General features: G+C 40.1%; 1 protein-coding gene across 5 annotated transcripts in view; it reads right to left on the bottom strand.

Moving 5' to 3' along the window:
- Positions 1–788: 788 nt before the first annotated feature.
- TLR1 (toll like receptor 1) overlaps positions 789–12,050 on the bottom strand; it is a 37,025-nt gene continuing 25,763 nt past the window's right edge. For 2 of the 5 annotated variants that reach the window (XM_060111168.1, XM_060111155.1), the window contains exons 2-4: positions 9,980–10,044; positions 8,365–8,691; positions 789–3,412 (exon numbers count right to left, since the gene is read on the bottom strand). In XM_060111168.1, the coding sequence (XP_059967151.1) occupies positions 955–3,345 (2,391 nt within the window). In that variant the 5' untranslated portion in view covers positions 3,346–3,412; positions 8,365–8,691; positions 9,980–10,044 and the 3' untranslated portion in view covers positions 789–954. Of the gene's footprint in view, positions 3,413–8,356; positions 8,692–9,979; positions 10,045–11,258; positions 11,317–12,050 lie in introns of those variants that run through there. The other 3 variants (XM_060111162.1, XM_060111149.1, XM_060111141.1) reach the window with 3 other exon arrangements.

The following is a 12,050-nucleotide window of genomic DNA, read 5'->3' as shown; positions in this document are numbered from 1 at the left end:
AAAAAAAAGGAGTCATGTACCACAATGTTCACTGCAGTTCTATTTACAATAGCCAGGAGATGGAAGCAACCTAAGTGTCCATCATTGGATGAATGGATAAAGAAGATGTGGCACATATATACAATGGAATATTACTCAGCCATAAAAAGAAATGAAAGTGAGTTATTTGTAGTGAGGTGGATGGACCTAGAGTCTGTCATACAGAGTGAAGTAAATCAGAAAGAGAAAAACAAATACCGTATGCTAACACATATATACAGAATCTAAAAAAGAATAAAAAAGGTTCTGAAGATAGGGGCAGGACAGGAATAAAGGTGCAGACGTAGAGAATGGACTTGAGGACACGGGGAGGGAGAAGGGTAAGCTGGGATGAAGTGAGAGAGTGGCATGGACTTACATATACTACCAAATGTAAAATAGCTAGCTAGTGGGAAGCAGCCACATAGCACAGGGAGATCAGCTCGGTGCTTTGTGACCACCTAGAGCAGTGGGATAGAGAGGGTGGGAGGGAGACGTAAGAGGGAGGAGTTATGGGGATATATATATATATATATATATATATATATGTATAGCTGATTCGCTTTGTTATACAGCAGAAACTAACACACCATTGTAAAGCAATTATACTCCAATAAAGATGTTAAAAAAAATAGGTAACTAATAAGAACTGCTGTATAGAAAAATAAATAAAATAAAATTCAAAAATACAAAAAAAATGAAATAGGTAAATCACTCATGTGGTAGAAATTAACTGTTTAAACTGATGAAATTTTAACATTTCACCAAATTTATTACCACATATATATGGGGAACTGGGGCCTGAAAGGACATACACATTTTTATTTACATCCTAAATTCAGAATCATGTTTATATCTATATTGATGCAAAATAAAGTCATTGCTGGAGCTTCCAAAAGCACCAACATTTTTTCCGAATGCAGCAGAGGAATATTTTTAGATTTGTGTGTGACTTATTTCTTTTGCTTTGTCCATCAGTTTAATATTAATGGATGCTCTTAGATTAGCCCAAAAAAGTCCATGTTTGCTCTTCTCCTTGGGCCATTCCAAATACGTTCTTTGTGCCATGAGAGCTTTGAGCTTGTGATAGCTGCTAGGAACAGAATACTGTGGAATGGGATCCAGCAAGATCAGGATTAAGTTATTAGATCCTTCATTGAAGAGATTGTGATGGGCAAAGTAGAGTTCATAATGGCACCACTCACTCTGGACAAAGTTGGGAGACAAAACAAAGATGGACTTGTAACTTTTCTCAATGCAGTTTATGATATTTTCCATGATGCTCTTGCCAGGAACAAAGTTTCTCTCATGGAGACAAATTCTTATATCTTCTTTTTCTAGGTTTGGTATTAACTCATTCTTCACCCAGGCAGAATCATGCCCACTATATGAAATAAAAGCATGGAACTGGACAGTTCTTTGGAGTTCTTCTAAGGGTACATTCCTAGCCCTGCGCCGGGTCTGGGTCCACTGACACACCATCCTGAGATACCAGGGCAGATCCAAGTAGATACAGAGGACAGTCACGGTAACAGCCAACACTAGCCCAGGGACCCCAATGGTGACAATCAGCAGAGCTGTGTTGCAGGATAATTGAGATACATGGAAGTCCTTTAGTGGGGTTCCCTTATAGCTTTCTGGATAATCACACTTATAAGAATCAGGCCAACCCTCTACCACTTCACTTGATACTTGTTCTACACTTTGGATAAAGTCTCTTAACTCACAGGTACATTGGAATGGATTGTTCCCTGCTTTTAGGGACCTAATCTTCTGGCAGCTCTGGAAGAAATCAGCTGATGGGTTGGAGACTGAATTATAGTCAATGATCAGTATGGAAAGGCTGCTAAAGGTACCACATCCAGGAAGGTGGGCTAAAGAATTGGAAGCAACATTGAGTTCTTGCAAAGTTTCTAGACTGGTGACATCTTTAGGGATGCTCCTTATTCTGTTACTGTGGAGATCAAGAACCTTGACCCTGGGAGGTAAACATCTGAAAACAGAGTCAGTAAGTATATTTGAAGACATATTTAAATTTAATAAACTTCTGGTCCAAGGGCAATTTCCTTCACTTTCATCATACTTTAGGGAATTCTGGCTAACATCCAATTGTTGTAGAGACTTCATCTCCTTGGTCATATGAACTATATTTGCGAGTTCTTTTAACTGATTCATTTGTAAACTGAGTATCTTCAAATTAGCCAGGTTTGCACAGTTTTTAAAAACCATGTCTGTTAAGAGATTGTTGGAAAAATTCAAATACAGAAGTGGGCTAATTTGGGATGGGCAGACCATGTGGACCATGTGTGCAGCAGACACTGTGAGATGCTGGATGTTCATATTTGAAAGGATTTTATAGATATAACCTTGTGGAAGACTGAACACATCATTGACAACTTGGTGTATAGATAAGGCCTTCAGTGAAGTACCAGAATAATCAAAATCTCTGAAGTCAACGTGACCTTGTAGTTTCACATTTGAAATTGAGAAATACTTGATGTTTGTATGCCAAACCAATTGGAGGATCATAATGAAGAAATTCCAAGTTGTTTCAATGTTGCTTAAAGTAAGATTTGATAACCTTGAATTCTTTTGAAGTTTTGACAGAACATTTTGGAAAGAAGAACACCCATTATTATCTGGCACACATTTGATATTAGACAGTTCCAGACTTACGGCGGTACTAACTGACACATCCAAAATAAAATGGAATTCATTTCTTGTGGGGAAAACTATGTGCAGACTCTGGGTGTTAAGGTCTCGGAGGCTCTCAGGGTCTTCTTTTTCCCCATATGTGTCTCCTAAGACCAGTAAAACCTTACTGATGTGCAAATAAGCAATCGGCAGCATGCTGGATTTTTGTAACTGTGTGGCACTCAACCCCAGAAATTCTAGTTGAGACATGTTGCCAAGCTCTTGGCATATGGGCAGAGCATCAAATGCATTAAATGAGAGGTCTAAGTGTTTGAGGTTCAGAGTAGGGTGGCAGGAAATCTTCTCCAGCTTGTTGTGGGACAAATCCAAGTATTCCAGTTCCTGGTTAAATTTGAAAACACTCATGTCAAGATACTGGATTCTATTATGAGAAATTATCAAAATCTTCAGCTTTGATAGTGATATGATGTCAGAAGTCCGAAGTTCAGAAATGTAGTTTTGTGATATATCTAAGATTGTTGTGTTCAGGGATAGGTCTTTGGGAACATGGGTAAGACCTGTTTTTGATCTGTCAACTAAAAATTCACTTTCATCAGATAACTGGGTTCTGATCTCAAGTATTAATATGAAGATGATGGCAAAATGGAAGATGCTAGAATTCGTTTTAGTCATTTTGTAACAGTAGACAATCCTAAGCGTAGTTGCTATTCTTCAGAGCATCTTGATACACATACAGATCCTAGGGGGAAAAAACTCAACATTAATTGACTGTATTAAATTAGGCATGGCTGACATTAACCATTTTTTACTAGAGACTCATTAAATGAAGGCTACATTATTTGGAGTCACACAACCTGAAACCAGGAAAATGTACATATTTATAAGCAATTATACTATCTCTAATTGAATTACTTTTAATATGGATGTGTAATGGGTTGAATGGTGACCCTCCCCCCAAAAGAGATATGTCTGCCTCCTAACCATGTCCTAATCTCCTAACTGAATATTATCTAATTTAGAAAAAGGGTATTTGTAGAGATGATTAAGTTAAGAATCTTGAGAAGATCATCCTGGATTATCTAGGTGGTCTCTAAATCCAATGACAATTATCCTGATAAGAGAAAGAGGGAGCATTATTTACAATAGCCAAGATACAGAAGCAACCTAAGTGTTCATCAATAGACAAATGATAAAGATGTGGTATACGTATACAATGGAATACTACCCAGCCACTAAAAAAAAACAATGAAATCTTGCCATATGCAACAACATGGTTAGATCTAGAAGGTATTATGCTAAGTGGAATAAGTCAGACAGAGAAAGACAAAAACCACATGATCTCACTTATATGTGGAATCTAAAAAACAAAACGAACAAAATGAAAACAGATTCATAGATACAGAGAATAAATGTGTGCCAGTGGTGAGGGGGATGGAGGGTGGGAGCAATAGGTGAAGGGGATTAAGAGGTACAAACCACCAGTTATATAATAAATAAGTTACAGGGATGTAATATACAGCATAAGGAATATGGTCAATAATATTGCAATAATTCTGTATGGGGACAGATGGTTACTAGACATATCGTGGTGATCATTCCATAATGTTTTCAAATGTCAAATCATTATGCATTACATCAACTACATTTCAGTTAAAAATAATAATTAGAATTTTTTAAGCATAAAAAATTATAAAAAAGAGAAAGGCAGAGGAATATTTGACAGAGACAACAAAGACATGGAGAAGAAGGCCATATGAAGATATGAAGATAGCCATATGAAGGCAGAGAGTGGAATTATACACCCACAAGGCAAGGAATGCCAATAGCCAGAGAGCCACCAGAAGCCGGAGAGGCTCTGGAGAGAGTGCAGCCCTGCTGATGCCCTGAATTTAGACTTCTGGCCTCCACATCTATGAGTGAACAAGCTTCCGTTGTTTTAAGCCACCAAGTTTATGGTAACTGGTTACAACAGCCACAGGAAACTAATACAGTTGGGTTTACACATTCAAGGCGAGTCCTCTGACCCCAACCTCCCCAAGATCCTTTAGAGCTCACACTAGGATTCACAGCCGGTGTACTTTCTACATTTGATACGTACCCCCACCATGGCTTTTTTGAGAGTTCCGTCCCTGTGTGGTTGAATTAGGATTCTTTTTGTATTACCTTTTGTTATCTACACACAGTTTGGTGCCTAAATTTGGTCTTATTCAAAAGACAAGGATGTCCACTCTCGCCACTCTTATTCAACATAGTTTTGGAAGTCCTAGCCACGGCAATCAGAGAAGAAAAAGAAATAAAAGGAATACAAACTGGAAAAGAAGAAGTAAAACTGTCACTGTTTGCAGATGACATGATACTATACATAGAGAATCCTAAAGATGCCACCAGAAAACTACTAGAGCTAATCAAGGAATCTGATAAAAGTTGCAGGACACAAAATTAATGCACAGAAATCTCTTGCATTCCTATATACTAACAATGAAAGATCAAAAAGAGAAATAAGGAAACAATCCCATTCACCATTGCAACCAAAAGTGGCAGGGGGAGGGGTGGTGGTGGTGGGATGAATTGGGAGATTGGGATTGACATATATACATTAATATGTATAAAATAGATAACTAATAAGAACCTGCTGTATAAAAAATAAATAAAATAAAATTCAAAAATTCCATAAATAAAAGAATCCTCCTGCCAATGTAGGGGACACAGGTATGAGCCCTTGTCTGGGAAGATCCCACATGCCAAGGAGCAACTAAGCCCATGCACCACAACTACTGAGCCCTCGTGCCACAACTACTGAAGCCCACGCGCCTAGGGCCCGTGCTCCACAACAAGAGAAGCCACCGCAATGAGAAGCTCACACACCGCAACAAAGAGTAGCCCCCACTTGCTGCAACTAGAGAAAGCCCACACGCAGCAACAAAGACCCAACGCAGCCAAAAATAAATAAAATAAAATTAATTAAAAAAAAAAAGTAAGGGTGGTATTTTTATGTCATTGTTTGTATTTGGCTGAAAGACCCAGACATGTCCCAAGTCTTCCTCTCTAGCTTCCTGAAAGAGCTACTCATACAAGGAGAAATATTTCAGTGAGAATAAAAATAATACTCAGTTACTGCCTGGGCCAGTGCCTAATATCTCAGAACAGAACCATCCTGTATAAGCTATATTGAAGTAAAAGTGGTTTGGGCTTATGGCTCGAGTAGGTTTCCCTACTTATTCCTAAACCTGAATCCAAATCTGGGGATCTTTTAACTTTCTGGCCAAACTCCAGAGTTCAAGGAAGCAGTGATCAGCACCGTCAGGTATGGTGCACAGCGTGTGACCGGAGAGACAAGGGGCAGAGACAGGATCCCACACACAGACGTGAGTGCTTAGCACACAGTGAACCCATCACAAGCAAGATGAAAGCTGTCTTTGTTTCCTTAACAACAGCAACCATCACAACAAATTTAAATTTATAAAACTGAGACAGCCTGGGAGCTGGGACCCTTTGTGGCAGTGCTGCAGTGCTTGCATCTGGACAAATGACTCCTCAAGCAACAAAAAACACCAAAACAACTATAAGGGACTAAAAATAACTGCAAGCATGTGCAGTTGGGGCAAATTCTGGACAAAAGACACAAAAAGACCAAAAGAGCCCAGCTGCTGCTTCTACAGAGCCTGGAGCAAAAACAGGGTGTCGGGAGCAAAAACAGGGTGTCGGGAGCAAAAGCAGGGTACTGCGCATGCCCCCTGTACACAGCACCACTAAGGGGAGGGCAAACCACCAAGCCACGCCTCCAGCGACCCCCTGGACACACCCCTAACCTCACCCCATATAAGGAACCAGCTCGCCGCCCCCAACCTCGGGCCAGCAAGCAAGGGAAACTGTTACTTGTTCTTGCTCCCTTCTGCTGCGGCAGGGGCCCCAATAAAGCCTTGCCTGAATTTCCTGTCTGGCCTCTAGTCAATTTCTATTTATTGGGGAAGGCCAAGAACCCCGGTCAGTATCAAAACTGCCTGTCTTCAAGCATTTAATGAAAGCATGGCTTCAGTTTTCTATCTAGCTTAATTAGTTGACTCAAATATCTTCTATTTGCTCAACCTCCATTTTGCCCTTTCATTTATAGTCATTATTTGAAGCACTCTGTTTATGAAACCATCGTATTACACCTGAGGAGATCAATGGCCAGCTCTTTTTACATTCCTTTCTGTTTATGCCTGACTGTCCCATCCCTTTAATGGGAAGAGATTTGTTAACTAAGTTAGGGGCCACTCTTTCCCGAGGGGCAAGGGAACCACGCTCATCACCAAATGGTTCTAACAAAAAGCAAAAAGGAACAGATAAAATCTGAAGCTAAAATAGAAGCCTTAGTAGACCCTGGAATGTGCAATATCGAGGTTCTGGGCTTGGCCAAAGATATCCAGCCAGTGATTATTAAGTAAAAAGGGTTATACAGTGTCTAAATATAAAGTACAAATTTCTTAAACCTAAGGAAGATCTTCAAAAATGTTTGTAAGTAGGGCTTCCCTGGTGGCGCAGTGGTTGAGAGTCCTCCTGCTGATGCAGGGGACACGGGTTCGTGCCCCGGTCCGGGAAGATCCCACATGCCGCAGAGCGGCTGGGTCCGCTCCGCAACGGGAGAGGCCACAACAGTGAGAGGCCCACGTGTGGCAAAAAAAAAAAAAAGTTTGTAAGTAGATTAACAAAATAGGAGGCCGCTGGTCTGACTAAACTGACCATAGCTGATATTCAGACCCTGATAGGAATTTTGTAAGAGGCCTTCTCCCCTAAGCTAAATAAGGAAAAGTAAAACTTTCCAACATAGGTGAATGGTTATGTCAGTCCTTCAATATCATTGAGGTAACCACCCAATTCTTTGAAAATTCTTTGTAACAAGTGTCCTTGTTTTACAAATGTAGTCTTTACAGGACCAGAGGTGTAGTTCCAAAAATAATCCAAAACCCACCAATCCTTTTGCCACTCCCAAAGCCTTCCCTATTTATCTTAAGAGGCTTGAAAGTATTAAACAAAGGCGAAACAAAGTCATCCTAGGAGGAACTTGCCTGTACCTTTGAGATGCAAATGTCCTATCTGGTCTTCTCAGGAACCCTAATCTCTGACATCTTTTTAAATGGAAATTTTAAAAAAGAGGGTAAAGTAATTTAGAACTTGACTGGTCAAGGTAAATAGAAATCTTAAGTGCCTTTTCTGTAAACACTAGTAAAAAGGGTTTGTTCCATCTGCTAGAAGCCCAGTTTGAATCCAGCCCCTTGTAACTGATGGCTTTTATGCTATACCTGACTGAGGGCTGAAATTTTGAAATGGGTACTATAAGGCTTCTGTGTTTGTTTGTGTGTTCATATGTATCTATATGTGTGTTGTAGGTGTATGATATTGCGAAAAATGAATTTGTAAAAGAGCTCTACTTAATAGGCTTAAAAAAATTAAGTGCTTATATAAATACTCAGAAACAGAAAATAATCTGGCCAGAATGAATTTCAGGTTCATGTTATCTGGATAATATTCACTACTAAACTGATATCTGGTATTGAAGGTGGCTTAAGCTTGTTGGTTTGATTAATATAGACATGTAAGAGTCATCAATGTTAAGTATAATACTTCTATCGTAACTAGGTTTTTTTTTTTAAGCTTTTTCCCCCATACATTTATTTATTTATTTATTTATTTACTTACTTACTTACTTACTTATGGCTGCATTGGGTCTTCATTGCTGCACACGGACTTTTTCTAGTTGCGGCGAGTGGAGGCTACTCTTCCTTGCGGTGTGTGGGCTTCTCATTGCAGTGGCTTCTCTTGTTGCGGAGCATGGGCTCTAGGTGCACGGGCTTCAGTAGTTGTGGTATGTGGGCTCAGTAGTTGTGGCTTGTGGGCTCTAGAGCTCAGGCTCAGTAGTTGTGGTGCACGTGCTTAGTTGCTCTGTGGCATGTGGAGTCTTCCCGGACCTGGGCTCGAACCCACGTCCCCTGCATTGGCTGGCGGCTTCTTAATCACTGCACCAGGGAAGTCCTGTACCTAGGTTTATTAGAGGTCATATAAGACCTTATTCTATCTGTTACAAATTTGTCAACAAGAAAAGTAACTCAAAGTGAAAAAAACTTTTAAGAAAAGTGTTTTTAGTAAAAAAAAGGTGTGAAGAATGAAAAATACTGAAAAGACTTATACATGATCAGGATTTTCTAAGATTGGATTACATTTAGTTGGGTAAATGGATTTTGTTGGGAGTGGGCTGGGACAAGTCTGGATTTGGTTTCTCCCTCCACAGTTTTCTTGAAATCCTGCTTTTAATAAGAGATAGTATGAGTGTCTTTGCCTTTAAGTGATCTGTATTTGTTTTTGAGATCTTTTGTAACTTTAGTTAAGGAATAAGTATTGTCTCACAGTGACCTATGATCTTATGTGCCAAGTGTTTTAAAACTTTTTGACAAACTTCCCAAATGTCAAATTTTAATTAAGTATCTTTTGATTTCCAGCTAACTTTAGAGGGCCCCTGAGGTATCTTAAAGAGAAATATTTAACTAGGATTATTTGGTATGTTAAGTTAAATGTAATCATTCATAATTCTGGTTATTGTAATCAAGTTTCTTTATCGATTACACTGTAATCAGATGTTTAACCATACCTTTTAAGTCTTTTGTCATTTATAGATATTTTTGTACTCTGATGCTGTTACAAAAAGTGTTTCATCATCAAGGAGATTCACAGAAAGGCTACGGAAGCAGTTACAATGGTTCCACACCAAGATGATGGCTCTGCGAGGATTCCAGCCCATACTGACTTAAAACAAGGAGCTGTCCTGCCCCTGGGGCGCCTAGATCAGGCATCCAGAGATTTTTACTCTGACAGGCAAGGTCAACGCCCCTACTCAGCCTTGAAGCTCTTACAGAAGACGGAACATTGCCCTTCTGCTTCCCATAAGAATATGGGAGTAAAATCTCTGAGCGGGGAATGAAACAGGAGGGAAGGGGGCAAGTCACAACCTTTGAAAGAATGACATAGCCCAAGGACATGACATAAACTGATTAGAACAAAATGGGCCCAAGATGGCGGACAACTCAACTTCCGCTAGACCTTGAGCCTCGGTATATGCTCACTGTAACACATCAGCAAGCTAAATGACACACCCACAGGCACCATGACAGTTCCAAGATGGACCACAAGGATCAAAAACTGGGTGGTGGTCCAATTCCTGGAAATCCCCTTCCCTTCCCAAAATAGCTAGAATACTCCTTCCACTCATTAGCCTATGAAATTACCCACCCCTATAAAAACTGACAACCCCATACCCTGGTGTCTTTCTCACCTTCTGAGATGGCCTACACTCTTGTCTGTGGAGTGTGTTTCTCTCTAAATAAATCCACTTCTTACCTAAAAGAAAAAAGAGAATTCTATAATTAAGAAGCCAAAGTGTTGCATACAAGAGGAACTGAGTTTTAGGCACTTACAGGAGCTATAAATTGTATATATTAAATTTGCTAGATCAGTGAAAAATCAATATTTTTTGTCAAAGTCCTAATGACCAGCACTGAATCTCATCTGTAGTAGAAACTCAAAACTATTTTATTGCCAAATAAAATTATTATTTGCAAAGTTGATTAGTAATAGGGTGCTTTAATTAGAAAGTATAAAAATATCTCCAGGTGTGTTTATGTCTATTTTCATGATTATGATAGGTTTAGCCTCACCCTTTATGATCCAATGCATCAATACATGCGAATCGCCTTTGTTTGAAGACTTTGGGGGCATCCAGTCAGGACTTTGACTTGTCTTAATAGCTAATACTCATACAATCTGGCCCATTAAGTTCAGTCCCACAAATATTTATTGAGAGTTTTCTTTGCACCAGGGCAACTAGCTATTAACCACAGCCTGAAAGGATCAGAACCAGTTCAAGAGCTTTTCTGCTTTGTTTCCTATGTGGTTTTGTGAACTTTTGCTTTCTGTTGTAAAGATGCACTCACAACTCTTTGGGTCCAATTGCGGATAGCCTGGGAAACATTTTCAAAACCTGCAATTCCCCCTGACTAGTAGCACCCCAGGATAGTTTCAGTGGTCTGAGAAAACAGAACTAAATAAATAAATAGCTTGTGGAAACAACCCAGAGAAAAAACTCAGATGAACCTGCCCATAAAAAACAGACGAGTCATTCGGCAGCACGGCCTCCAGGAGTAATTTACCTATAACCCATTGTCCTCAGCATAATCACTGCGAAGGGATAAACCAAGAGGACAGGATGAAGAGCAGTGTTACCTGAAATCAACACCTCGCAGCTCTAGAAGAAACCCATGAGGAGACGTTTGTGACCCAAATATTCATCTCCCAACTGAAACATATCTCCTGAAAGCAAATCACTCCTGAGATGAGGTTCATTCAGGAAAAAATAACACACACACACACACACACACACACACACAGACCCTTTCTCTGACTTAGGACAAGGAGCTGATAAATAAGTACATATCAGAAATAAACCACTTACAAAAACACCCAGGATTTAATCATAGAGATGTGCGAGACTTTTGTGTCTAACGACTCATTTTACCATTATTTTATTTTATAGAATTTAAAAAGATGTCGCTTACCAAGATGCCCTGTTCCTCTGTCCTGTTGGTAGTCTGTAGGAAAATCAAGTACTTCCTGAAACGTTTATTTCACTGGTAACCACGTTTAATGTTTGGGGCTGGGGTGGGGAAGCTCTTTCACGCCACCTACTGAAACCCACTGAAATTACATTACACAGTCAGTGTAAACGTACTTTCTCCTATTCAATGTAGAGAACGGTCTGCGGGTTAATTGCTAGACCCAGCATTAAGATAGAATTGCCTCTCCGTGGCTCTCCTTCACTACAGTTAGTTCACTACTGTCTACACTAAGGAAGTGAAGGAGGTGGTGCTAATAATCCACAGATGATTTATTGGCTGAATTCGAAATTGCTGGTGGAGGTAGGGGTCCTGGCCTGAAGTATTCCAGGTGCTTTGCTTATCTTATTGCCATATATATATATATATATATATATATATATATATATATATATATACAATTATTTATTTATTTGTTTATTTATTTTTGGCTGCGCTGGGTCTTTGTGGCCGTGCACAGGTTTTCTCTGGTTGCGGTGAGCAGGGGCTACTCTTCGTTGTGGTGCGCAGGCTTCTCATTGCAGTGTCTTCTCTCGTTGCGGAGCACGGGCTCTAGGCGCGCGGGCTTCAGTAGTTGTGGCACGTGGGCTCTGTAGTTGTGGCTCGCGGGCTCTAGAGCACAGGCTCAGTAGTTGTGGTGCACGGGCTTAGTTGCTCCGTGGCATGTGGGATCTTCCCGGACCAGGGCTCGAAGCCATGTCCCCTGCACTGGCAGGCGGATTCTTAACCACTGCG

The sequence above is a fragment of the Mesoplodon densirostris genome, chromosome 1, assembly GCF_025265405.1.
Source record: "Mesoplodon densirostris isolate mMesDen1 chromosome 1, mMesDen1 primary haplotype, whole genome shotgun sequence".
In the NCBI taxonomy this organism is placed as follows: domain Eukaryota; kingdom Metazoa; phylum Chordata; class Mammalia; order Artiodactyla; family Ziphiidae; genus Mesoplodon; species Mesoplodon densirostris.
This window is presented reverse-complemented; position numbering and strand designations above follow the sequence as displayed.